We start from the raw sequence: 26,680 nt of genomic DNA on the forward strand, positions 1-26,680 counted from the left end.
GATCAGCTCAGATGAGGATGTTTGAGTTTGAGAACTCGTTGGCCCAGGTGAGAGAAGTTGCCATTGCTGCTGTTAAATGGGTAAATGTGCAGGCTCTGATTGAGGGTTGGCAGCCACGTCTACCTCCGGAATGGGTCTCCAGAGAGTGGATAGTACAGCAAGTGGGGGTCATCTCCCTAGTGTTTAGCATGAATCATTTTTCGGGATCAGCTGTTAGTTGAAAAAAAAAATGACACATCTCATATTTAGCTTTATTGCATTGCTTTCCTCAAAAGTTCTGTATGATGGAAAATAAATAGACAGGCATGAACCAAAGTGGATGTGAAAGCAGTCTTTCGCATTTCACAGCTCATGACCCTACATCTCTAGGTGTGTCTGAGTTTATTGACGTTTATAATATTAGGCGATACACTTGTGAACAAATTTGAGTTTCTCAATGGTATTGAATGGTAGTGTCAGCCTGGTGGTATTTTGACTTGGCGTGCATCATGAGAGAATTACAGTGCACTCTAGAACTGTTATTTCATGGCTTTGATTCTGACATCTGGCTGTGATTCTCAGGCTTGTTCCCCTTCCCGAGTGTGCTTTTGTACAGTGCGTAGCTGAAACCAAGTACGGCAGTGTCTCCCGAACATTCTCCACACCCTCGCCTCTCTGGCAGTGACCGGTCCCAACGGGTAGGATCACTCCCATTCCTGTCCTCCAAACCTCAATCCATTTCTTACACATCATAAAATGTGGGAATTACCACATTGCCATCTCTGCCATGCCTGGAGGTCAACAGGTGCATGTTTTTCAATACATAGAACCTTAGAGAACGGGGGTGAGCTAACAACATTATCCTGATGTCAGGTTTTAAGAAGGCCAAAAAAATATCCAGTAAGGAAATCAATTTTTTCCCCACCTCTCTGTGTGTGACAACTTTGTCCACGGTACTGGCCAGAATGATCGTTGCAAGGCAGTTTTGCGCGGTAAGTGACGTCAGCGCTGTTCTGGTGTGTGTGTCCTCCGTTCCGATTCCAAATATGAGTGTGGGCCACCTGGACAAATGACACGTTTTCCTTCCCTTTTTCCCCACTGTGTTGTCGCTCTCCTTTTTTAGTCTCTCATGTATCCTGACCGCTTCCTCTGGTGTCAGCACTTCTTTACGTGTCTTCCTCAGCGAGGAAGAAGGCATCATCGTCCACCTGCGGGCGTGGTGTCCGACAAGGCTGCCTGTGTCAGCGATTTGTTTCCTATTATTGTTGAATCTCTGACCGGCTCAGTGGACTGGCTATTCTGGCCTGATTTTCCCCACACACACACAGCCGCGAGGGCTGTGAAACACAATCAGGATCGTACGGTTTGTTTGGTTGGATTGGGTGGGTTCCCTGTCTCTCGATCCCTTCACGCCCCCGTTAAAGGGTTGATGTCATTCTCTGGTGCAAGCACTCAAGAGCTTGTTGACTCATTGACTTCTTTCAACTCGATGGGGTTTTCTTTATGCATGCAAGAATACAAATGCTAGAGTTAAACTTGGACAGTGGACTTGATTAATCAGTGCAATGTAGTGTGCAGCATGCTGTGTTCATGCGAGTAAAGCCTCTTGAGATCGTTCCTGTTCTCCAGGGCTTTTTCAAGAACCGTTAAGGTTCTATACTTTTTTCACTCATCAAGCGGGGAGCTTCCCCTGGAACATTATGTCAGTGGTTTCCTCTCCAAAAGATGATGTTATTCATGTAAATTTGTACTGGAGCGAGATCTCATTGCGATGTCCAAGTCCATTACTGCCCCAGTCGGTTTAAGAAAACAACTGAAACCATACATGTTTCATCATCAGACTGGTGTCAACACATCACCTCCACTCTGAAAACAAAGCCAATTGAAAAATGTGTTTCAGAGATGGAAATCTTGCTGGAATCGACATTGTTCGTTTCAGAAAAAGGCGGCTTGAAAGTCCCAGACTCTCTGTGCCAGAATGATTGTTTTCCACTCTCAGGAAAAATATCTCTCGGCTCAGTGACTGACTGCCTTCTACTCCTAATGAGAATCGATTGGCCTAAAGAAAGAAGTGGCTAATTAAGAGGTGAGAGAATGAGCTCGCTGATGGTGCTTGTGTTTTTTTTTTCCCCAACAAGAGTTATCTCTGTCACAGCCGAGAGTAACTGTTTCTCAGACCTATGTAATTACCGTCCATGAAAAGTCGGCACAGCACATTCAGCAGGACTGCTCTATTGATCATGTTTTAAAAAATCAAAAGTAGCAGGTATGGAGATAATTGAAGCTAATTTGCCATTAAAGTTACCCTACTGTTATCCTCCGGATGCTTTGAGACAGCTCTCCGATATGTCTGGACGTACTTTCGAAAAAGGATGGTCCGTTTTAGTGCAACCTGAAGCACTATTCCTGAACGGGATGAAGACAAAGATGTACCTGTTGCACGCCTCTGTGGAGCACTTTATTCATGATTTATTCAAGCGGGGAGATCTGCGGAGTGAGTAATATCTGGTTGGAGAGGAGGACGTTTCAGAGTGATGGTGTCAAGGAGAGAAGAGTGCAGGTGTGCAGAGGAATGATTTAGAGCTGGCCATTGATGAATAAGCTCTATTACGGGCGCCCGGGGGATCTGTGGGCGTACATTAAATATCTTCCTGCTTTAAGTGGCCGGTGTGTGTGTGTGTGTGTGTGCGTGTGTGTGTGTATGTGTTTTTGTGTGTGTGTGTGTGTGTGTGTGTGTGTGTGTGTGTGTCTGTATGACGTGGGTGTTGGGAGTCTAGGTTCCTGGCTGTATTTTTAGGACTGCCGATCATTCTTTTTTTGTGCATAGGGAAACCACACCAGTGCCGATTTTCTCCACTCCCTTTAGGCAGGGGTTCCTCTCGCGCTTGACAGATTGATGAGGTCAAGTCGTGACTTCCATGCAGTTGAACCCAGCTTCGCATGCCTCGTGTCGTCCAAAATACAGAAAAGACGCACATCCAAATTTATTAGCTAGAACACGACAAATTCAAACCTGGAAAAAGGGAGGAAAGAGACATGGTCTGCTGAAGTGTTCTTGGTTGCGGGTGACGTGTGAAGTACATGTTGAGCCCCGATCCTGGAGGCTTCCCTTCTCAGTGGAACCATGAAGTCCGTGTTGCCTGTGAGGGATGTGCACGGCGAGAGCAGAACCGCTCCAGAGCTCCATGCTCTGCAACGTTCCGCCGCCTCCCTGCAGAAATGGCTGGCCGTGTGAGCAGGCATCTTCCCAGCCTACATGTGGATCCAGGAATCTGCAGGCTGGTTAGATGGTTGTCATTCGTCTGGCGCGTATCAGCAATGTCTTATTTTGGAAGTTCATCAGACCTGGAAATGGCTCCTTTTCCTTCAATCACTCAAATGTGACAAAAGGCGTTTGGGTTGTGTTCATATTTTACTTCTCTTTTTTCCCCACGAGATTAAACTTAGACAGATATATCTATATAATGTCTAAAACATTCTATGAAGCACAATGCATAGTGAGAAATACAGTGTTTCCATTCTTTTCCTGATATTCTCTTTGAGCAGTATAGTACGTTTAGATGGGGACAACAGACACATTTCTCTCACTGAAGAACTGCTTTTTTAAAGGACTGTGAAACTGTCTTATACATAAGCAAAATAGGTGATATATTTCGAATGCATGGAAAGCCGTCTTGGATAATTTCTTGTGAAAAAAATGCTTTGTTAATTTGTCATTTATCTTCTTGGAATAGAATTTTTAGTCCAGTGGGTATATCACAATGACTTGCAATAGCCTTTTCATTACCTTGTGCATTTTTGCAGTAATTGCTTTCTGTCATTTGGATACTTTGTGTTGTATTGCTGATGTGCAATATTTGTCCACGAAGTAAAGTGTGGTGCATATCAGTTACAACATTTATTTCCTCTAACATGCCCGCAGTGTTTCAGTGTCGCTCCTGCCAATCACATAGTCAGGCACAAACAGACAAACACACACATAAGCAGAGAACCATTTACCTGGAAACCTCCCCTAGCTATCCCACTTTGCCATAATTCTAATGCAATGCCCTGGAGTCATTTCCTCAACCCGATGTTTGAAATCAACCTGGGAAATTAGAAACAAAGCAGAGCTGTCTCAGATCATGGAAGCACATCTTCTGAAAACAAATTCAATTAAATTGGCTGGGCAATCTGATAAATAACATGCTCTACCATGAGGGAAATTGGGAAATCTCAATATGGCCTTCTGAATGATCATTAAAATGATTACAACACAGTAATGGAGATTGTGTATGGGCGTGTCTGTGTGAATCGTCAGATTTGGACGAAGCTTCAGCTTTTTGATGCGATCTAGATTCTGCTAGGCCTAGTTTAATCAACCCAACCGAATCCTACGCACTGCCGCTGCTAGAATATGAGCACCTTTCCAAAAATTCACTTGATCAGTAATAAGGGAAAACAGATTTACTAGAGTGAGCTGCAGAAACAGCAGTCCGGTAAACTTGTTCATTCCTCTCCAGGTTTTAAGTCAGCAAATAATAGTGGGCTAATGTGAAGTCGATCTGCTGGCTTGCATTTCTCAAGCCTGTGTTGTTAACCTACCTAGACTGTGAAATGAAGGCCTACTTGTTGGGTTTAATGGCGTTTGAGTAATGGACTATGCAATCATTTACACTGGTAGATAACTCTGTCTAGCTAAATATATCTCATGTCATGTCGTCTTGTCATTCATAGTGCTCACCAAAATCATACAAATGATCATTGCAATATACTTATCTCCTATGATCCAAGGTAGATTTTCTTTGACTTGTTAGGTTTTTAAGCCATCATTTTAACCAATGACATAGAAAAGAAAATGAATAGTATCTACACCAGTATCTTAAGACTGAGACTCAGGCTAGCCTTCCTCAGAAATCAAATTGCTCTCCCAATGTCTAAAGTGACAAATTTAAAGAGACAGGCGCTCAATTAGACCTACACACCACCAATGCAATATAACAACATTAAAGATAACAGTTTAGCTCTCAGGTAGGATGTAGCCTACGGCATTAAGTTTTGATTTTCAATTAATCGTTAATAACAATTTTCTGTGTTTTTTTGCCATCTAATGGTTTTGCTTCATATCAATTTCTATCAATAATGTAAATTAAAAGGATAAACATGTCCGCATAAGAAAACACCTGAATAATCCTGTCTAATGTGTGTAAGAGCTGCAGTACAATTTTTTTGTAAATGGCAACAAGTTTCACCGTTGTTGGTGATGTTTACTGTATTTATGCATGCACCACAGAAATGACTGGGATTTGGTATTCGGTTTCTGATTCGGCCAAATCTTGAACTATGGATTCGGTATTCGTCCGAAGTCTTTGGGTTTTTCCGTGTAGCGCAAGGCTCTTTCAGAGTACTGCCTGAGTTGCGTCTCTTTCAGCGTTTCATTGGCTTGGCTTTTCTTGCCGTGCTCCTATGATACACCTGCGATTGTGATCCACCTGTGATTTTTCATGTGCTTAAGCCCCGTCATGGCAGCTCCAACCTGGCCCCTCTGGCTGGGTCTCCTGAAGCGAGAGCCAGGGGACACTTCCCCAGGCTCAGGGGTCACTGCCGGCCTCTTCGGGGCCCGTGGATCTATCTGGAGCGGCGAAGCCTGAACTCGGAGCAGGCTCGGAGACCATGGAGGTTAATTTATTACCCGTGCGTTTATGTGCCGGCCCTGCCATAAATCTTGGGATACAACCCCAAGCTTGATGTCTTAACCAGAGCTGAGATTTCTTTTCCTCTTTTTTTTTGTATGTGTGATTCTTAAATGTAGTCATGTAAAAAAGATATTTTTGAGGAAGGCTTAATAATTGCTTTTTTAAGTTTATTGGGAGATTGGGTTATTTCCTGTGGAAACAAGGACATTAGCATATCTAATTCTAGTCCTCTCAACAGATATTTTTGTAATGACAGACTCTGAGGTCTCTTTTTCAGCTTTCAGTAAGTAAAACAAAGTGAAATAAGAAATACCTTGTGATAGTAAAGAGCATAGACTGAGCCTGTGCTTGTCTGAACACTGTCTTTCTCTACATGAACACACACACACACACACACACACACACACACACACACACACACAAAAACACACAAACACACACACACGCACACTCTCACTCACATATTTGATCTGGCTGTGTGTTGTCGCGTTTTGAAGGACTTTACACGGCTCAGTGCACACCGCATGACCTATCTGCGGAGGTTAAGTTTCCTCTCCCTCCTCTTGTCCACTCCAATACAGTCAAACGTTCCCTCGCATCTCAAAACACATTATCCTCTCTCTGCAGCCCTGGCTCTGCTCCCCAGCCCTGGAGGGAGAACATCTGACCCGGCCCAGCCATCCCTGCTTCTCCCCCCCCTGGGTGGGCAGATGGTGAGAGGGGACCGTGGGTGTTGGAGGACTTGAGTGTAGGTGGATGTTTTGCGAGAGAGAGAGCGCAGGCAGGAGTTTTTGTGCAGGCCGGGGCCTGTCTTGGCGAATTAAGGCCGAAGGCTTTACTGTTTGGCGGGGCTCCTCGAACCAAAGCACCTGGAGGATAGTAAAGTCCACCGTCTGCACTTTCCCACTGCATGGCTACGTGAGAGCAGCACACTCTGGAAGCGGGGTGGTAAAGGGAGATCTGTGTGTACACAGCCAGCCAGTGGTAAACACCGTCTCAGCAAGCATCAGGGCCCTTGGCAAAGTCCCAGCTTATTAAACCTCGCTTGTGTTATGATGGTGTTATTGAGCAGAGATGCAAAATGAAAGGCATTTGCTGTGAATGTCAGTGTTCATCACCGTCTGCTCTCCGATAGGCTCTTTTTAGTCCCACTGTTGTAGTATTGACTGGAATTTATTTAGACAATTATGATTAATTATGGCTCGAGGTTTTTCTGTTTCTCTTTGGCCCCACGCCTGATATATGTTGGCGGTCTTGGTCGAGTCTCAGCTGCAGGTGAAAAGGCTCCTAGCCCTTGATGTCTGACTCTGGGGGTTTGACGGCCACTCTTTGGAGAGGGGCCCTTAAGTGAGTGGCTTGGCAAGCGGTCCTCAAGCTTGGAAAAATGGATGGGAGGCAACCCGAGGAGTTATTTCTGCCTCGCAGCCTGTGTCTGGATGGCACGCTCGGTTGCGTCCGATTATGTCATGCCATCCTCGGTGGCCAGGCTGTAATTACGAGATTAATAAGGTTGGCGTCGCGCTCTGATCTGTCTCCGTTTTTTAACCGCCACATCCTCCCTCATGCTGAGCGCTCATTGCCGCTCGCTCGCTCCCCACTACAGGCGGCACACTCCTCTCCAGAAGTGTCTGCTTCGGAGGAGGAATTGCATCAGCAACCTGCAATGCAGTGCTACCCCATCGCAAGAAAAGGAACTGTAATGTTCTTGTTCGAGCAGGCTCTATAGAGGAAGAGGAAGACATTTTCCTTGTGAGGTCACTGGGTGATGGTCCAATGTTCTGTTTTATTTGGCTTTTGAATAAAGGTTTATTAGATACTGTATGTAATGCAGGCCCTAAGCTTGTGGACGGTTGCTAAGATTTGTGAAGGGCATGGCTCGACTCCCATAACCGAAAAAAGGGCAGATATAGATAGGACGGTCATGAGCTAATGTCTTAGCTAACGTTTGGTCCTCCCAGCACCCACGGTCTAATCCTCAAAGGAAGGGTGGTCACTTGGACATGGGTTGGGTTGGGGATATACAAAAAAGCAGTTCTGAAATGCTGCCTGTTTTTTTTAGCGATAACTCAACAGTTATTTCCAACTTTCAAACAATGAAAGAGGAAGTGTATGTAACGACATATGTCATTGAGATGTTTGATAATTCCCCACCCATGGTTTGTATGGGTCAATCTAAAAACATCTAGCAACCAAGCACAGCCCAGTGAAAAAGAAACAATCCATGTCACTCCTGGAAAAATATGTCCCATGTCAAACTAATAATCTTAAAAAGAGGTATATCTTTTTTTTCGGTGCAAAATGAGTCAGATCACTGTTCCTATGAAGACATCAACCCATTGTGTTAAAAATTCTAAACATAAATATGAACAACACTAATTGTATTTGCTCAGAGGATGTGTAATATAGGAGCCAATAAATATGCGCATAAAACCACAATGGTATGGTAGAAAGCAAAAGATACAAATGAGAGGACAACTTCACTGTTACATAAGACCAAGGGTTTTGTTGAGCAAACTTTTCTTAATTACTCTCAAGGTATATTTGATTAGTTGTTAATAGAATTTCACATTATGATCATTCACTTCTCTGAGTGAGCACATTTCCAATAAGAAGAGATCTTTCAGATAATCCTGTTATATCAAAATGTTCTATTTGTTTTATGAAAGCAGAACTTAAAACCTGCGGTTGTTTCTCTATTGTAATCCAGACTATTTTGTCTGGTGAAATTTAATTTGGAGAGACACGGCAGCACCAGTTATGATCTCTTTGGTAATACTCTTCTATCTGCGGTCATCTTATGTGTTTATATATGCAGCAGAGCTACTTGCTTTGCCGAATTTTTATTCCGGCTCGACTGAAAGGGCAAGCCACTCTATCACCAGATACTTTTGAGTCAGATATGCATCTTTACACCCGCAACTCTGCCAGGAAAGGGCTGCAGTTTCACACGTCTGTCTTGGGTCTGGTGGGCTGTTTACGAGGAGAGACTTCCCATGTTCCTCGGCTCTGCTGACCTCTCGCTGACTCGTAGCGCAGAAAGAGTTGGCCAGAGCCTCAGACCATTATTTCATATGCGAGTTTTCAGCCAAGGAAAAGGCTTTGCTTGTTAGGCCTTGTCATTAACCATGAGCCAGCACTGCCTTTGATCGCGAGGTAACCCTATCCAAGATTAGTGAAACCAATAAAAGACTGGCAGTTGATTTGATAAACCTTTACTGATTGATGTTTGACAAAGAGGCTTATTTATTTTGAAGATGACGCACTTTGACGTCAATTGTGCTGCTATCCAGTGTGATACAATAACTTTATCTCAGAACAAACGGATTCTGACTGTCTTCGGTAGAACATGAAGTGGCGTTCTGTCAAGAAAGCACAGGTGTATCGTGTAAATCGCTCAGGCTTCGGTATTTGTTGTATTATTCTGAGCTGTTATCATGTGAGTTGTAGATAGATGTAGTTTTCGATGCTATTAGCAGCTGTGGCATAGGGGCAGGATATGGCATATTCCTTGAGGCATACTTAATTAATGTTAATGGAAAGAACAGGATAAGGACCACTGAGCACTGAGCGGTCTTTTGATTTAACAGTGATCCACCACCCCTTAACTTAATTCTTTCTCTTTCTCTTTCTCTCCCTCCCTACTTTCCCCTCAATCTCTGAGTGCATGTGTTAATAGTCTTCTGTAGATATCATTAAAGCAGAATCACATCTCTGAAATGTGATCTTTCCCTCATGTACAATTTTGCATTTAAAATGTACATTTCATTATTAAAGATGCGAGTTCTGCCAAAGTTACTTACAATACTGCTTGGGAGTGTAGTTGCTCGGAGCTCCTTGTTCTACCAGTTTAGCCACAGCAACATAATATTATGTTTATGTCGCCAGTGTGTCGGAAAGGTTCCAGCGTATTCTCTGTGTATGTGTATGTGATTCACATACTAGACAGACATAATAGAGGCCTAGTGGAGTTGGGTCAGTTGATTTTCTCCTGGCTGCACTCTCCCTGCCCCCTCCCCCATTACCTCACTGGTGACAAAGTGGTGACTGCGAGAGGCATAGCGATGGCTGCGATAAGAGAGACCTCAAAGACAAGGACATGAGGAGGGGGAAGAAAGAGACCCGGCTCTCTCTCCTTCTCCAAGGGTCTGCATTCCACCATGCCTGTGCTAAGATCTCAATCTGATCTGCATGGTCATGTCGATGCAGGTACCCCCAAACCTCTTTTTTCTTGTACCCCCCAGTCCCCCACCCTCCCGGTCTCAAACCACGTCCCAACACCATCATCTAGGAAGATATTAGCGGCATTAACAGTGATTAGGCTCTCTTTGCTTGCACAAAGCCTCTTCTTGTTTGCTGCCGTTTTCTCCTGGACTCTCTGTGGGGGAGAGGATTGAGCCGTGCCTCATCCTCGAATAGGGACACACTCTCTCTCTCTCTCTCTCTCTCTCTCTCTCTCTCTCTCTCTCTCTCTCTCTTTGATGGTTTCAGCAGCAAGCGACTGGCCTTTAAAAAGCTCACTCGGATGTAGCAAAGCATATAGATTATGGAGCTGCATTATCTCTGGCTTTGACAAGGAGGAAAGGGGCCAGGGTTAACTCCCTGTCTTTGAAGTGCCTAGTCAGGGTCAGTCTTGCTCATTTCTTCACGCCTTAAATAACTTCAGTCCCCACCAGCCCATGCCGCTGTGTTAACAGCTTAAAAATGAGGACGTAAATAACTTTTTGAGGGCCTTCAAGTAAGACTTTAAGAAGGCTCCAGGCGCGGAGACTATGTGCACATGTACGCAAATGTAAATAAGCGTCCGAGCAGGCCAGCTCAAGCGCACTGTCAAGGTCAAGTTGAAGGTGAAGGTTAATGAGGTTGCCAAGCGACACTGTAAAAAACAGGATGGCGGGAAGGGTGTCGTTTTGTGCGTCAGTTATGAGTGTGGATCAAAGGAAAACATTTCCAGATTTCTTTTTTTTTTTTTTACTTTTTTTTTTCTCATGCCATCACTGTGTGTCACCTCAACAGCGCTTGGGGCGGGACAGAATGAACACTGAGCTGAACACAGTGACAAGATCCTGTCAGGAAACATACCGTTTCTCCACGACTTGTGGCTGTCATTTAAAAAAGAAAAGGAAAAACAAAACAACACAATTTATTTTGAATGCTGACATGGTTACCATAGAGATGGAGGGTTTGGGGGAAGTGGGGAGTAGGAGGGTGAGGAGGGAAAGAGGGATGGAGGATGTAGGTGGTGTGTCGGGGGTGGGCAACTTATTTCTGCATGTCCCCTCGGGAGGAAGTGTCCTTTTGATAAGAATCTCGGGAGCTGGCACAGAAGTAAACGAAAAAGAGAATGAGAGAAAGAGAAAGAGGGAGAGAGAGAGAAGGAAAGAGAGACCATCTCCAAGGGATTTGTTTGCAGAGTCCATTCCTCCCCAGTCTACGTTTTCTATGATATTGTGCTCTATCTTTACACTTCCCAGAGGCTTTCTTTCCCCTTGCTTTCGTTTTTTTTTTTTTTAATGTTCCTCAACCAAAACTTTGCAAGATGTGCGCCCCTTACTTCATGCCTCCCCCACTGGGCTGGGCGAAGCTGAAGCAGACAATCCCCAAGTCTCTGAGATCTCCGAACTGTGTGTGTGTGTGTGTTTGTGAGTACCAGTTTGGAGATTTGCTTGATGTCTGTGTGTGTGTGTGTGTGCACGCGCGCATGTGTGTGCACACGTGTCTGTGTGCGTGTACAGAGGCAGAGATACTCAGACAAATACTTGGCGGAAGAGAGGGGGATTCGTTTTTGCTGGCCCTCCAAACATTTGTTCAGCTGACACTCGGCTCAAACATGATGTTAGAAGAGTCCACTAGACTAGCCACATGGGTACCAAGAAGAGTACTAGACTAGACACATGGATGCTATGAAGAGTACTAGACCAGACACGTGGGTACCAAGAAGAGTACTAGACCAGACACGTGGGTACCAAGAAGAGTACTAGACCAGACACATGGGTACCAAGAAGAGTCTACTAGACTATCCACATGGGTACCAAGAAGAGTACTAGACTAGACACGTGGATGCTATGAAGAGTATTAGACTAGACACGCGGGTACCAAGAAGAGAACTAGACCAGCCACATGGGTACTAAGAAGAGTAGTAGACTAGCCACATGCGTACTAAGAAGAGTCTACTAGTCTAGCCACATGGGTACCAAGAAGAGTACTAGACTATCCACATGGGTACCAAGAAGACTACTAGACTATTCACATGGGTACCAAGAAGACTACTAGACTATCCACATGGGTACCAGCAAGGTGAATACCTGAGGAGTGACTCGGGAAGTTTGTCAGTGGAAGGCCAAAGAGTCTCTGCCGGTTGCCTCAGGAACAAAAAAAAAAAACCAAGAGAAACAAATAGACTTGTAAATAAACTTGTAAAATGTCCTGACTTACATGCTTCCCTTGAAATGCCAGCATTATGGATGATGAGTTTGCAGCAACACCGTAGGCTGCCATCTCATAGTTTTCGCATTAGGTCTGGTTATGCAACATGTCACCGGTTCTGCTGTAAAAAATGCCTTTGCTCCTGACCTAACCTGTATCAGGATCAGAATGAACAATAGAGCTGTTACCCTGAAGAAAAATCCAATTCAATATATCTTTCACGTTATCCGGACTGTCAAATACAGTCCTAATCCCTCTCTGACATTGTTATCTTTCAGTGTCCATAGGGGAGACTAAAGTAAGCATAAGCCTTTTAATAAGTGCCAAAACTGGCAGATTTATCTCCGTATACATATATTACATATATTAAAGGTCATTACAAGGGGAAAAGGCGTTCCATGTAGACATTCCCCAAAAGCACGGTAGCCGTCTGCACGAGGGGAAGAAAAGGCAGCGTTTTTAGGGTTGTAATGTGTTTAGCAGGCCAACAGAGAAAAAAAAAAAAGCCGGGTTAATTTGACCCTGAGATCATAAACAGTTGTTCACGGCGGAGTGAAGTCATCGCGTCGTGCTCGGCTCCATATGGCGCTGGTTAGCCGCAGCTTTATCAGAGGGTGAGGAAAGGGGAGGGAGGGAGGGGAGCAGACTGCTCTCCTGCGATGACTTATGCCTTCGGCCCTGATAGGACGGGCTTCTCATGTCTGGAGCTCCGACGGCAGGTCTGTCAGGAGGTCTGTACGAGGGCGCAGGGGTTGAGGGGGGGGAGGTTTGGAGTGGGGGGGGGTGTTGGCTGGGGGATTATGCTGGTGTGGCTGGGCCAGACACCACTCTTTTAAATCAGTCAGGAGAAGTGGAGGAGAGGTGAGGGGAGAAGACATCTCCTTCCCCCCCTGCACTTCCCTACTCTCTCTCCTCCCTCCCCTCTCTCCTCTGTTCTTGCACACAACCCTCACGTCCTCCTTCGAATGGAAGCCGTCCAAACTCAACACTCGCCTGTGTTCTGAAGATGCTTTTTGTGAAGCCTTAAAAAAGTAGCTGCAGTAGACCGCAAACACAAATGTGTACGATCAATTCTATCAATTTCAGTGTCTGTGTTTACTTACTGAACAGCTGAGTTTTCCCCCGTTCCGTTTTTGCGCTTCGTATTTGCCTATATGTGTCTGTTTATTCGCGGTCTCCCTCTGCACCCTCAGTCACTCACTCTGCATATCCCTTGCTCTCTCGCTGACCTGGACGCTCACTCCCCTGCTCGCTCGCTCGCTCTGTCCGTCCCTCTCGCTCGCCGAGGTCCATCAGCTGAGCAAACAGAACTAAGCCGCGCTCCTTAAATGTACTCACTAATCTTACTGAAGCTGCCCGCGGGCCATTACGCTGACCTGTCCCCTGCTGGGACCACATTAGCCTCCATCCGCCACAAGATTGATGAAGACCAGGAGAGAAGGATGGAGGGACACATGACTCGCCGGCAGAGGTGAAGGATGGATGGAGAGAGAGAGAGAGAGAGAGAGAGGAGGGAAGGAGGTTGCTGTAGTGCAATAAGAGGACTTTCCATTTATCAGAGAGGTACAGCGTCCGTTCTACCTGCGGCGAAAGTCACAGCGGTTCTTGTAAATCCCGCGGAAATGCAGGCTACGCTGTTTGAGACTTAGGAGGCCTGCGGCATTTGTTTGTTTAACATTTAGAAGAATTATGGACAGAGCCAAACAGTCTTTCCCTCCCTGCTTTATGGCTCATAATGCACAGAGAGCTTCAGGGGATTATTATGCCTTTGGAACGGACTGTGTAATGGAGCCATTGTCAGGTGCATGGCTTACAATTTCATCGAAAGAGTGTAGACATTGTAATGTCTTCTCAGAATTCACATGCAGTATGTAGTATTTGCTGGCTTTTCTATTATAACAAAGTGATTCATGACCTTCAGAAGTCAAAAGATTTCGATATGTCCTCAGTAGTCCCGCCTCCTGTCCTGTGATAGACATGACCTCAGCCCTATGAGAGGTGACACTAGGTTTTGCACTGAGGGAGGGTCCCACGACCCAGAGTGACTTACAGCTTTCGTGTCATTAACAGGAAGTGTGACCCTACACACTTGCGCACACTTTCACTCACACACACACACACACACACACACACTCTTTCTCTCTTTCTCTCTTACACACACACTCACTCACACATACAAACACACACCCACCGCTACTCCCACTCTCCCAGAGCCCTGAGGCTGTCCTTGTTCCCCTACTCTTTCCAGACCTGACTGGTCGTCATGTTTTACTGCTGCTGCCCTGTATCCTGATACCACGAGAAAGTACAGCTACATTTGTGAAACACAAGCCTCTGTTTGATGTATAGTGCAATACAGTGCAAAGGTGTACACTCTTCCCTGACACAAAATCTATTAGCTTGAATTATTGATGCCCCAGAAATATAAATATAAATGTTAAAGTGCATATCAAAGTGCATATTGTGTAGAATGCTGAAACTAGGATCCATGGTTGTATGTGCATTTCAGCCTATAGATGAACATTTCAAACATTTTTGAAAAGGCCATTTCCTTCGTTAACTAACTGTCAGACTATTTGATTATGTGCTTAGTTTGCTAGTCACATTCTTGGCCCGCTGTGCCAGAACTGCTCTTTCAGGGTCTTTTGATATTATGCCTTCCAGGCAAGTTCCTCGTAATAAAGTCATGGAAAGTTTTAATGCAAAAGCCCCTCAGACCTTTATGACTGGTTTTTGGCCTCCACCAATCTACTGTTATGACAGCATCAATAATAGTACTGCCATCGTCTGCTGAAAAAAGGGACTAAGAGGACAGGACAGTTCACTTCATGTTGTTTTTGGACATGCGTCACGCCCCCATTCAGTAACCCTGTGAAAGGCATCAGGATGTGTTTGATGTGTATGCACACTTGATGGCTAGTTGGCCCACATGGGAGCTTTAGTCACTCCATACATAACAGACTGACTGACTGACTGACTGTGACTGACTGTCCAAATGGACCATTGATGAGTCAATGTTGCTGTATGCTGATGCTCTATTCATTTCTTTGGTTTTAAAGAAACAATGTTGTTGAACATTGAACATTTTTGCAAGGTTTTGTTGCAAAATTCCAATTCCACATTTCCAAAAGTCTAAACGAGTTGATGCAGTTTTAAAATAACATTTAGATGTGCCGAGGGTTACTTTTAACCAACTTCCTTTTTTTTTAGTCTGATTGTTTTCTGTCTGCAACTTGCTTCGCAGTGCTTGCTGTCTCAGCCAAAGTTCTGGGCGGTGGAAGTGACTGCCCTGAGTCTGAGGACCAAACTGGAGAGGGGGAGCTCACGCCGCGTGGAACGAGCCATGACGCAAACACAGGTAAGGCTCCTTTTGGACACGGACACTCTGACACTGACGCCGACGCAAACAGACAGTGACAGACACAGTGGCACAAACACAGGTAAGGCTCCTTTTAGACACACACACACTGACACTTACGCAGACACAAACACAGACAGTGACAGACACAGACACAGTTACAGACAAAGTGATGCAAATACAGACACAGTTACAGACACCATGACGCAAACACAGTGACACAAACACAGATACAGATGTCATGACACAGACACAGACATAGTGACGCAAACTCAGACAACATGACACAAACACAGTCACAGACACCATGACACAGACACAGACGTCCAGACACAAACACAGGTAAGGTTCCTTTTACCACACAGACACAGACACAAACACAGGTAAGGTTCCTTTTACCACACAGACACAGACACAAACACAGGTAAGGTTCCTTTTACCACACAGACACAGACACAAACACAGGTAAGGTTCCTTTTACCACACAGACACAGACACAAACACAGGTAAGGTTCCTTTTACCACACAGACACAGACACAAACACAGGTAAGGTTCCTTTTACCACACAGACACAAACACAGACAGTAGCTCAGCACTGGCACCGGCTCTGAGACATCTCTCTTGACCTCCCACCGGTTCCGTGGCAGCCCCAAACGGTTCTCCAGTCTGGAACAAGACAGCGTTCCGTGTTTGTGAGACACGGCAAAGAAAAACTCATCATCCCGAGAAAGGGAGGGGAAGAGGAAAGAGTGAAACAAACAAAAAGAGAACACACAGAGAGGGTAGCTTATAGCTTCCTGCTCCCTGGACAGGATATTTGTTCACGGGTGTCCCGAGTGCTCGCCCCGCTCCACCGAGGGGAAAGAGCAGGTTGTTAAAGCCTCTGGATGGCGTGATTTAGTGAGGAACTGGCAACCTGGGAATCCCCAGCCCCTGCTGCTCGCTCTGATAACATGGGAAGCAGAGTTTCCTCCGGCCGGAGAGCGAGCAGTCATCGGATACTGGAAGTGAGACCGGGGCAAAGCGGTGGGGGTGCGAGTGTTTGGGAATAAGAGCAATGTGCTGAAGTGCGCCACATTTGCAGAGGAGAGGGAGAATTAAGAGTGTGGCTTAGGCTGTCCTCAAGGGTGCTGTACTGAAAGGGCAGTGCTGCGTAAATCCGTCAATGGCGATGTAAGGTTGTGCCGTTTCAAGTTTTACAGTGTAATGATAGACAGGGCATGGGTAATGTCCCTTGCAACACACTGGGAATGATTGGCAGAAACACACAGAGTTGAGTTATGCTCAACTTTGAGAGGTCAGGCAAATGAATAGGAGCAGTCTATGTAAATGTTTTGCACGGTGACCTTAAGTTGAATCATTTTGAGGCATTGGCCTGACTAACATGGTGCCACTGATTTGACGGTTTATTCCTGGCGTAGGATTTTAAAAAATACGTAAATGTTGTTAAGACAAGGCGACACTAAGCCGGCCATAGCCAAGATCAGGCCGGATGGTGAGTCCAGTGTGACCTCTGTCAATGCATTTGCACCTGATTTAACATATTCAGCATAAATGGTAAATATGCGTCAGTGGGGAGAGAGAGAGAGAACACTTGATTGCCATTGCTATGAAGCAAAATTTCACTACATGTTTTACATCAGTATTTCTATGTATGTGACGAATAAACCTCCTTGTAATGGCGTGGCATGATCATGGGTTGTGGTAGAGTGGGTGGTATGATAGTGGAGTGTAGTGTGGTGAGGCATGGTGTGTGGAGCGACAGGGTCTTGGTAGTTGAGATGTTAAGACATCTCTGATTCCAAGGTGTGCTAGCATCATCTTGAGTGAGTTTGGGATGCTGATACTGGGCCCCTACAGCAGGAATTGTACAAAAATGCAGCGGGAATGACGACAGACAATAGCTACCCTTACGGATCCTGCGCCTTTAGAGGGGCCTCGCATGCAGAGCACAGTTAGTGAGTGTGTGTGTGTGTGTGAGATAGAGAGAGAGAGAGAAGAGAGAGGGGTCTGGGAGTCATGTCTGGTTTCCTTCTTCAGTTACTTCACACTGTGCAAGGATGACATCACCCCATGTGCACGCCGCCTCACGGTCACAGGAACGGGGGTGCAGGTGTTCAGCCGAGCTGTCAGCTCCAGACAGACCAGGTCAGAGTCCCATGTCTGGGTTCGGGACTTACGCTGGGTCGTACGCTGGGTAAGAAGACAAATCTGGGGTGGGGAGGGGGAAAGGGGGCTCAGGAATTGGGAGGTGGTGCTTGAAAGATGAGGATTCTAAGCTAACCAGATTCATTCGTCTTTTCTTGACGTACGAGATGAGGGAATCTGTCTGTTTCCAATTCTTTGGCTTTTTTGCTGTCCTGTTCTCTTCTCTGTGAGATGTTTTGCACAGAGGAGAACTTGCTTGGCTATCACAAAGCAGATTTGACAGATAGCACTGTGGGGAGAGGGGTGGGAGGAAAACGGTTGTGGTGGGGGGGGATGAGCGTTGATCCTGTGTCATCAGCTGAAGAGTGCCCACCCTCGAGGGCTGATGGTGACAGCTGTAGGGATGACTCGCGGCTTCACTCCTGGGGGAGATTCGAGGGAGGCTCACGTCACCCGAGGGTGGTGGTGGTGGTGGTGGTGGTGGTGGTGGGGGGGGGGGGGGTAGGGTTTGCAGAAACAGCATAAGACATAGAGAGACATCAGGCCTTAACTGATCCCACTCCTGACACCACGAGCTGTCGCCCACCCTGCTTCAAACCCCAAGTGAACCTGACAGCCTCCATCACCACCACATTTCCCTCGGCGCAGCATCCCTGGAGACGGTCAGGATGCCTGATGGATTGACAGGCGACAAACGAGAGCCAGGCCCAAAAAGATTGAGCGAGAAAAGGAAGGAAAAGTTTTCCCTTTTTGGTTTCACATTATTTCCCCCCCCCCCTCCTCCTCCTCCCCTGGTGTCGTCGTGTTTTGACTTCTAATGTTCCTGGCGGCTGAGAGAGGCAGCCGGAGGGGAGGGGAAAGGAGCGAGAACAGGGAACATGTCCTGTGAGCAGTTATTTCATGTCATGGCAGGGATGATGAAACCGGTACCTCCTCCCTTGTGAGACGCACAACGAGCCACAAGTTCTGAGAAAGAAGCTTCCAGAAACACTGAGAGAGAAGCCCTGAGAGACTAGCCTGAGCTGCGTTGTTCGTATCTCTGTCTGCTTCACCATAATCATCAAGCCCTGCGATACGAGCATGGAATATTTGTGACCCTATTAGTTCCAGATTGCATGTTTTGCACAGCTAAATGGAATGAGGTTGGCTGCTCTCCGCAATATTTTACTGATATCACCACTCCATCCTCAGAAAGCTATCCATTCTTTGCACAGTGTATGTTGTCCATGGTCTTGCATGTAAGCACATGAAAACTACGGCCCTTTCATATAAGCAATGGCAGGGATTGCCATTAGTTTTAATGCTCACTTCTTGGTATCCGATAATGCTGTTTTGCTATGCAAAAGAACACAGTCGTCCTTTATTGTAGATATTAAGAACGTTAAGATCTAGATTGCCTTAGACATGGTCAAGAAGGTAAGTGGGAAGATCTTCACTAAGCAATGTGCACTCCATAAAATGACATTGCTGACTAACTTTTTATGGCACTCAAAAATTGACTGGAACTGACACATCAAAATCACTAATGAGGAACATAATCCCTTTTAGATTTTAATCTCGGCAGTAAAAAAAAAGGCTCTGCACTTAGCGAGCTAGCCAAGTGCGTGATGAATAAACATAGCAGTGTCTGTAACTTACGAGATTGCCTCACCACCTAACTACTTAAGACACTCAAGTCATGCACAAGAATGGGCCTGGCTCTGACTTATCATTCTGGTGTTTGGAGAGTTGACTTCTGGTCACAGCATCTATGAAGCCCGCCTCCACTGGGACTGTCTGAACAGCTGCGGCGTGGTGTTTCCATAGGATTTAATGGATGATTAATGGGCACATTAAAATGGAACATTGGGCTGTGCTGTGAGCATCAAAGCCTCAGCTTTTCCACAAAGTTACATTTCTGTCTGTGTGCTGCAGAAGTCTTTTGATGTTATCTTCTCCTCTATGATGTTGTGTTTGGTCTGTGTCTATCAGGCTCACGTCATTCCTCCGTCTCGGGCTTTGTACCAGCATTAGAATGGACTCTGCGCATCAGTGTGGAATGTTTGTTCTGTCAGTCTTCCTCTGACTAAGGAGCACTTCCTCATTTTTGACGTGCCGAGTCTGCAGAGTCTCCAGCAGACATTTAGAGCACACACTGGCAGAAGTAGGAGCGTTAATGTCATCCATGTCAGAAGGGTTTGGAGGTCAGGAAAGTAGTCACATCAGATACTCTTGCCTTGCTATCCGTTTAGGTACTGTAATTATTAGTTCTCTGTTAGTGCTGGGAGAAAACGATTTTCAAATTCTCTCCAACTGCGACACAGCTTGTCAGTGGCTCTCTCCCCAGAATAGTGTAGAATATTCCGCAAGGAAATTGTAATGACTAGGGGTGACAGTTGATGGCTTGTTTTTAAACATTTCCTCACACAGTGGTGAATTGTGTTGGAGTATTTGGTGTGTCACAGACTCTGCCTTATTAGTGGATATTGCTGTTTGTGTTGAAATCTATATAATTAACAATTTAGCATAATGTCTTGTCCCTGCATTAAGTCTTCTGTGGTATTTATCATTTACATAGATCATGACCTTATAAAAATCTAACACCATGACTTTATTGTTCCATAGACCAGAGCGATAGATTAGTATATCTGCGCTGAACTATTTTCTTTGAATTAATTTCATCCTCAGTGTTCACAAAGCCTATCAGCATCCCTCATATCACACCACTGCTGCAGTTCAGCTAAACCTCTGTTTCTTTCATTATGAATTATCTGCCAAATAATTATGCCCAAATTAAAATGGCTTTCCCCTCTATATCTGCTAACACATGAGCTATTACAGTCTCTCTGCCATTAAGCCTCAATACAACATTTGCCACCTAATCGCTAAAGTGACTGCAGGATTATGACAGAGATGATCTCCGGATTCTATTTCATGCAAACTCAGGACAACCCCTCACATCCCCCCACTTTATGAGTCCTCCGGTATTGACAGAGCTCCTCGCGTCGTCATTACGAGTCGAAGCACGCAGGCGACGGAGCCGATTCCTCTATAACTTCAAATGCAATTTCTGAGTTCAATCAATAACGTCCCTGAAATGGAGTATGGCAGCTTTAGTAGTCCGTATGGATTTAAACAACCTGAAGACTGATTAAACAAGAAATCCAGGTGCTCGGACAAAGAGGCTCCTCTAGCCTTCTTTAGGTTTTTCTTTTCAGTTTTTTTTTCCCTCCTTAATGTCTTTTCTTGCTGCGCAAAGCCATTATGGCCACATTCAGCAATCAAGTAGAAGGCCACAAATGCATTCTTTCAAAAGTTCCTGAAGTAGTTATTGCAGATAAAGCAGATTTTTTTCCTGTAGATTAACTAGAAAATACAGCCACTCTATGGAATCAAATATATATTGTTCACGTTCAGTTATGAATTTCAAGAGTTTGACCTAATGATCAAAATGGTTGATTTCTGTGCAGCTGAGCTCTTACTACCTTTTTTGGGCAATCATAAAAGCAGCACAAGGAATGTGTACTGCTTTATGCATATATATATTTTTTTAAATAGAATCGTAATGGGGATTTCCGAAATACTTGACATGTGTCAGACCGTTTGTAAAGCATCACATTGGACTGTTGGCTAATTGAGCTGTTGACTTTTGACTCTCACTTGTAAACGCATAGCTTGCTAAGACACTCAGGGCATTTGGTAGCAATTTAGCAAACCTCCAGTCAAGAGGTTTGAGGTCTCTGTCAGTGTGTGAAAGGATTCATTTTTTTGCCACTTGCCTACAATGAGCCTTAAGGAGTGGCAGGCAGAAATGTAATTTGCAGATCATGCTGATGCTCTGCTTGCCTCGGACTTCTACCTCCTACGCCTAGTCCACGGAAGCATTCAAAACTCCTTCGAAGTCGAGGAACTTCACAGTCGCTGGCACAGTGGTTGTCAATGGAAATAAAGCGCCCCCTTCCTATTTTATACCATTGGAAAGGCATTGTTTCTGTCAAAGGCAACAGTGGCACCGCAGTTACTCTGCCCATGCAGTGATTTAGTAGCGTCATAAAGCAAATTACTTCCGCACTGTATTGTTTTTCATTCATCACCACGGAGTATGTAATAATATGAAGAGGCAATATAATTTGGAGTGGGTGGAACAGAGACAAAGAAAAAGAACTTTAATCAGGAACTTTCGAGTGCTTCGAGCCATTGCTTGAAATCTCCATAATCGTCACCCAAACCAGGGGCTATTTTAAAAGACTGTGAGGGGTGTGAGCGCCTTGCCTCTCTCCCCTCGCATGCTGAGAGGGGCCCTGGTGGAGGGGAGCCGTGGAGCACGGCTGTCAAGACGTCAAGCTCTCCCGGTGACGTGCAGAGTGATTGTCAGATGAAGTCACCCTGATGATTGCGTGTCTGTCTTAGCCTAAACCAGATTCCAAAAAAGCTGACAGAATGATGTGTGTGCGTGTGTGCTTGTGTGCATTTGTGTGCGTGTGTGTGTGTGTGTGTGCTTGTGTGACAGAATGATGTGTGGGTGTGTGTGCTTGTGTGTATATGTGTGTCTGTGTGTGGGTGTGTGTGCATGTGTGTGTGTTTGCACGTGTTTGTGGGTGTATGAGCGTGTGTGAGAATGGGCTTTGTCATCCAGTGGCACTCTCTCTTCCTCTTAGCCTATCTGACACAGATAGCGTTAGCTCAGTTCATTGTTATTCCTGTGCAGTCAGGAGAGCAACCAATTGTGGAGAGAAGTCCTTGTGTGTTGAAATCTTGTCTCAAGAATTCACAGATAGTTTTCTGCTCAACAGAAGAAAAAAAAACCTGAAAATGGAAACTTTCAAAAGCACCTTTCAGGAAAAAAAACAAAGGAGCCTCCAATTGTTCTTAGAAAATGAGAGGCCTTGAATACCTAACCTGCATAGCCAAGGTCCCCAAAACTGAGAGACTTCACAAATCAACATCACAGATCCTCCGCTCTTTAAATTGAAGTAGTTTGTGTTTTCGTCGAATTGGTATTGATGCTGCTTCTTGGAGTATGCTGTTCCAGGGGTGTTTTTCACTTAGCATGCTTGGCTGGTTTGTTCTGAAACTGTTTTATCACCTGCGTGTCGCACTAAGTGTTGGCTGGAAAGATTGTCTCTTTATAGCCTCTGAAGTCTGAACAATACACCATCCAAAGCTGTTTTGAATGTTTGTCTCTCTTCACAAACAGGGACCAGGGTGGAATTTAACTCAGTGTGTGTAAAAAGCAATAGCAATAGCATATCAACTATTCTCTCCAGTTGCAGTTGGCATTGAACAGTTTTGCTCTGATAATTTGTTCTGGGACCTGTCTAAGCCTTTAAATGACTGATTAATTGCCATAATGGTGTAAACGCGTCATTTGTTAACATTCCATTCCATTACTGAACATTTTGAGCAGTTTATTGATGTGCAGGTCCAAGACTGGTTTTAATTGGGTTTGCATGAATTATAGATGACAAGTTGCTCATTAGGCTAATAAGGAAGTTATTTATGATTTATACAATATCTATAAATTACTTATAAGTATTCGCTAATTAAGTGTGTGTGTGTGTGTGTGTGTGAGAGAGCAATTGTGTGTTTGTGAGCAATTGTGTGTTTGTGAGCAAGTGTGTGTTTATAAGTGCGTCTCTGGTGTGTGTGTATGGATGTATAGTACTGTATGGTGCAGACCACATACTGAGAGTGTTGGCATAGTCTGTAATCCTGTCTCGTCTCTCACACTTTCCTCTCGCTCTCCTCTTTGATCTTATCTTTCCCTCACTCCCTCTCCTTCCCTCTCTCTTCCTCTCCATCGCTCCCGCTCTCTCTCTCTCTCTCTCTCGCTTCCTTCCTCCCTTCACGCTGTCGCCCTCACGCCCAATTTCTCCCTCATTTCCTGGACCCAGTGCCTGACCACATCCCCACCATTGGTCTGTTTAATTAAATGCTTTGTCCAGTCCTGCACACTCTCCCTCCATCTCTCTCTCTCTCTCTACCTCTCTCTATCTCACTCTCTCTCTCTCACTCTCATACACCTCTCCCTCTTCCCCATCATCCCACTCTCTGCTCCCCCAGCCCTCTCTCTCGGTGTCCTCCCCCTCTGCCGTGATCTTATTACGCTTCTCATGGTGGCTGCCCCTGCTCCGTGGGCTGCTCCTGACTGATGGCCACCGGTGCCGTTCTTCTGGCCGAGGGGCGCGTGGCTGCGCATCTTATGAGCCGTGGGATCATCGCCACAATTTTAGAAATCGCACAACCCACACCGACACCCCTCCACCCCACCACTGCTGCCACCACCGCCGCCACCGCCGCCCTCCATTATTGTAAAAATATCACTCTGAGTTAACTCCAATTAGAGCCATTTACAAATATGTCCGCCCAGGCGACCCGACGTGATTGGTTCTGGTCCGTGGCGGCTGTCGGGGCTAATAAAGCAAGAGCCCTTTCTGCCCGAGCGGGCGGCCATTAGGCGAGCGGAGAGAGGGGAGCGCGGGGAGAGGAGACGCAGCCGTCGGGTCGGGAGCTCAGCTGTTCCGTCGTTTGGCGCGGCTGTTGTTGAAAAACTCGTCGCGTTGTTTATGTATTTGCCGTGCCCATTCGGGGAGCGCTCAGTGCCCCTGTAATGGCCTCGCTGTCGGTTGTTGCGGATCAAGAAGGAATGCATTTTAATCTTAATGAGGCCTCTTGTTGGGAGGGGGCGGCTGCAGGGGAGGTTTTGTTTGTGGCAAATGTGCACGGTCGTTAAACCAAGCACTATGCTAATGCCACAGAAATAATGTCTTCTTTCTTCACACCAACTCAGCCTGCATCCTTCTCCTCTTTTCTGGCATTAACTTTTCTTTAAGAAAGAAACCTAGGTGTGGCTTCCAACATAGCGCCACACACACACACACACACACACACACACACACACACACACACTCACACACTTCAAGAATAAAAGGGTGCCATTACTATTGATCCCAGGCTGAAGCTATAAAATGTCATGAGCTCGATCAATTAATCAATTAACACAATACGCTTTCATTTTCCGCCCGAGTGGCTAGTGAACCGCTCCCAGCCTCCCAGCCTCCCGCCTCCCACCTCCCTCACACTGGCAGTAAACAATGAAATATACCTCCATGATGAATATGTTTATTGTTTCCCCCGCTCACTGGATACTTATGACCAGTCTCCATGTCTGCTTGATGGATTAAGAGAAAGAGAGCTGTCCACAACATGTAAATAACCCTTACTACGACTAACCCCCCCCCCCCCCCTTCCACACACACACACACACACACGGAATGACAACATGAAAGCTTCATGCTTTTTCTTTTGTTTTCTCTGTCTGTTCCTCCAGACTATCGTGGACTACTTCGAGGAGAAGACGTGTCCCGTGAGCGAGCGGCTGAAGATGTTCTACTGCTGTCCGGCCCCTCCACGCTGGAGCTTCCAGGTACGCCGTCCCTGCTCACACTCTCAAGCCGTGGCCATTTCCCTATCGGGGGAAAACACACACACACACACATTTCCACACACCTGTGCTGAAGTTAAGACTAACAGAGAGAGTTCATAAAAACGTTAAAAAATGGCCGTGCAGGTTAAGGGCTGGACCGTGCCGTCGACAACACAACGTAGGTTACACAGACAGCCGTTCACTGACTCTTGTTTGTTGCACTGCAATCCCCCTTCTAGTCCCCTGAAGTGGTGGACTGCGTCTCTGGCTTAACAAAGCTGAACTCCTCTTTGGATCATTTCTCACAGCAGAATCCCTGGCCTCGCGGACTGTTGGACTGACCTTTTGTGTGTGTCGCCGCAGCTCCTGTGATTTGTAATTACACAGCTGTTTAGACCGATGATCTATTCTGGATGCTCAGCTCCAGCGAGCGGTAATGTCGATCGCTGGTGTTCCAAGCAAACCCCCCTCTTTTCTCTCTCCATCACATGCCAGCCACTCCACAGCCAAACGGGGCATGCTGGGGACCGTTCTCATCTCCGAGTGGACACGGCCCAGCAGCTGCCCTGAGGGCGTATTAGGTTTTTATCTCTGGCAGAATATGGCTGTGTATTGTGTGGGGGGGTGTGGTAATTTGTGAGCAAATGAGAGACTGAATGAATCAAAGAGCAAAGGAGAGAGAGAGAAGAGAGAAAGAGAAGAGAAGGGTGGGTGGGTCACGGAAGAAGAAAGGATGTAGGAGTAAGAGTGAGGGGAAATGTCTTGTTGTTTTGGCCGCGTAGAGAGACGCGCAGGAGCATTAGCGGAACAATATCCGGAAGCCGACGCAAAACAACACGGCAGCGCATTTGGAGCGAACAAGGGAGCCGAGATGGATGGTGCAAAAACACTCGGGTGTGAGGCGGCGAGGGAGCTCCGCAGAAACACAAAAAGATCTGTGAAAAGAGGACTCCCTCCAAGATGATGGGGACATTCACACCGTAATGCAAACAGATGGGAGCAGGGACAGAGGACAAAGAAAGGGCTCGGGTGGTGCGACGGAGGAGGAGGAGAAGGAATGAAGAGATGAAAGGAGAGAGAGAGAGAGAGGGGGGAGAGAAAAAGAGAGAGAGAGAGAGAAAGAAAGAGAGAGTGAGAGAGAGGGAGGGGGATCAGTGGTGCAGACGACACCGCCAAGGCTCCATGTAATAACGGTGAACAGCAATAAAGCTGGAATTGAAGGCACCCTATTGCCGCCTGAGGAATTGAAAGCGCTGCCTGGGCAGGGAGAGGGACGAGCACTCCAGTGATGCATTTGAGCGAGGGAACAGGCGTGCCCTGCATGCAACTAGCGCGCGTGTGTGTGTGTGTCTGCGTGTGTGTGTGTGCGGGTGTGTGTCTGCGTGTGTGTGTGTGTGTGTGCGTGAGAGAGAGCGAGAGAGTGGAAAAGAGAGATGCGTGCGTGTTTCATCATTGATTGAAGTGATGGCTGATGTTCGTAAGCTTTACACAAAGAATGGCATAAAGCCATCCCCTTCTTCCCATTAATATGAGATGCCATGGCAGCCTAGTGGAGATGTGGGGGAGTTTGGAGGGAGTTATTCTGAACTGGGGAGGGAGGATGAGGATGAGGAGGTGATATTAGGAAGGAGAAGAGTGCTCTCAGCTCCCTCTCTACTCCTCTCTACTCCTCTCTACTGCTCTTTGCATCT

At 46.0% G+C, this 26,680-nt stretch overlaps 1 protein-coding gene across 1 annotated transcript in view; it reads left to right on the plus strand.

The window, feature by feature from the left end:
• The window catches only part of ttc27 (tetratricopeptide repeat domain 27), a 119,618-nt gene that overhangs the window by 57,000 nt on the left and 35,938 nt on the right, over positions 1-26,680 (plus strand). The window contains 2 exon segments of the mRNA XM_062519740.1: positions 15,322-15,435; positions 24,894-24,989. Of these exon segments, the coding sequence (XP_062375724.1) occupies positions 15,322-15,435; positions 24,894-24,989 (210 nt within the window).

Source organism: Sardina pilchardus, chromosome 18 (assembly GCF_963854185.1).
Source record: "Sardina pilchardus chromosome 18, fSarPil1.1, whole genome shotgun sequence".
NCBI classification, from domain to species: domain Eukaryota; kingdom Metazoa; phylum Chordata; class Actinopteri; order Clupeiformes; family Clupeidae; genus Sardina; species Sardina pilchardus.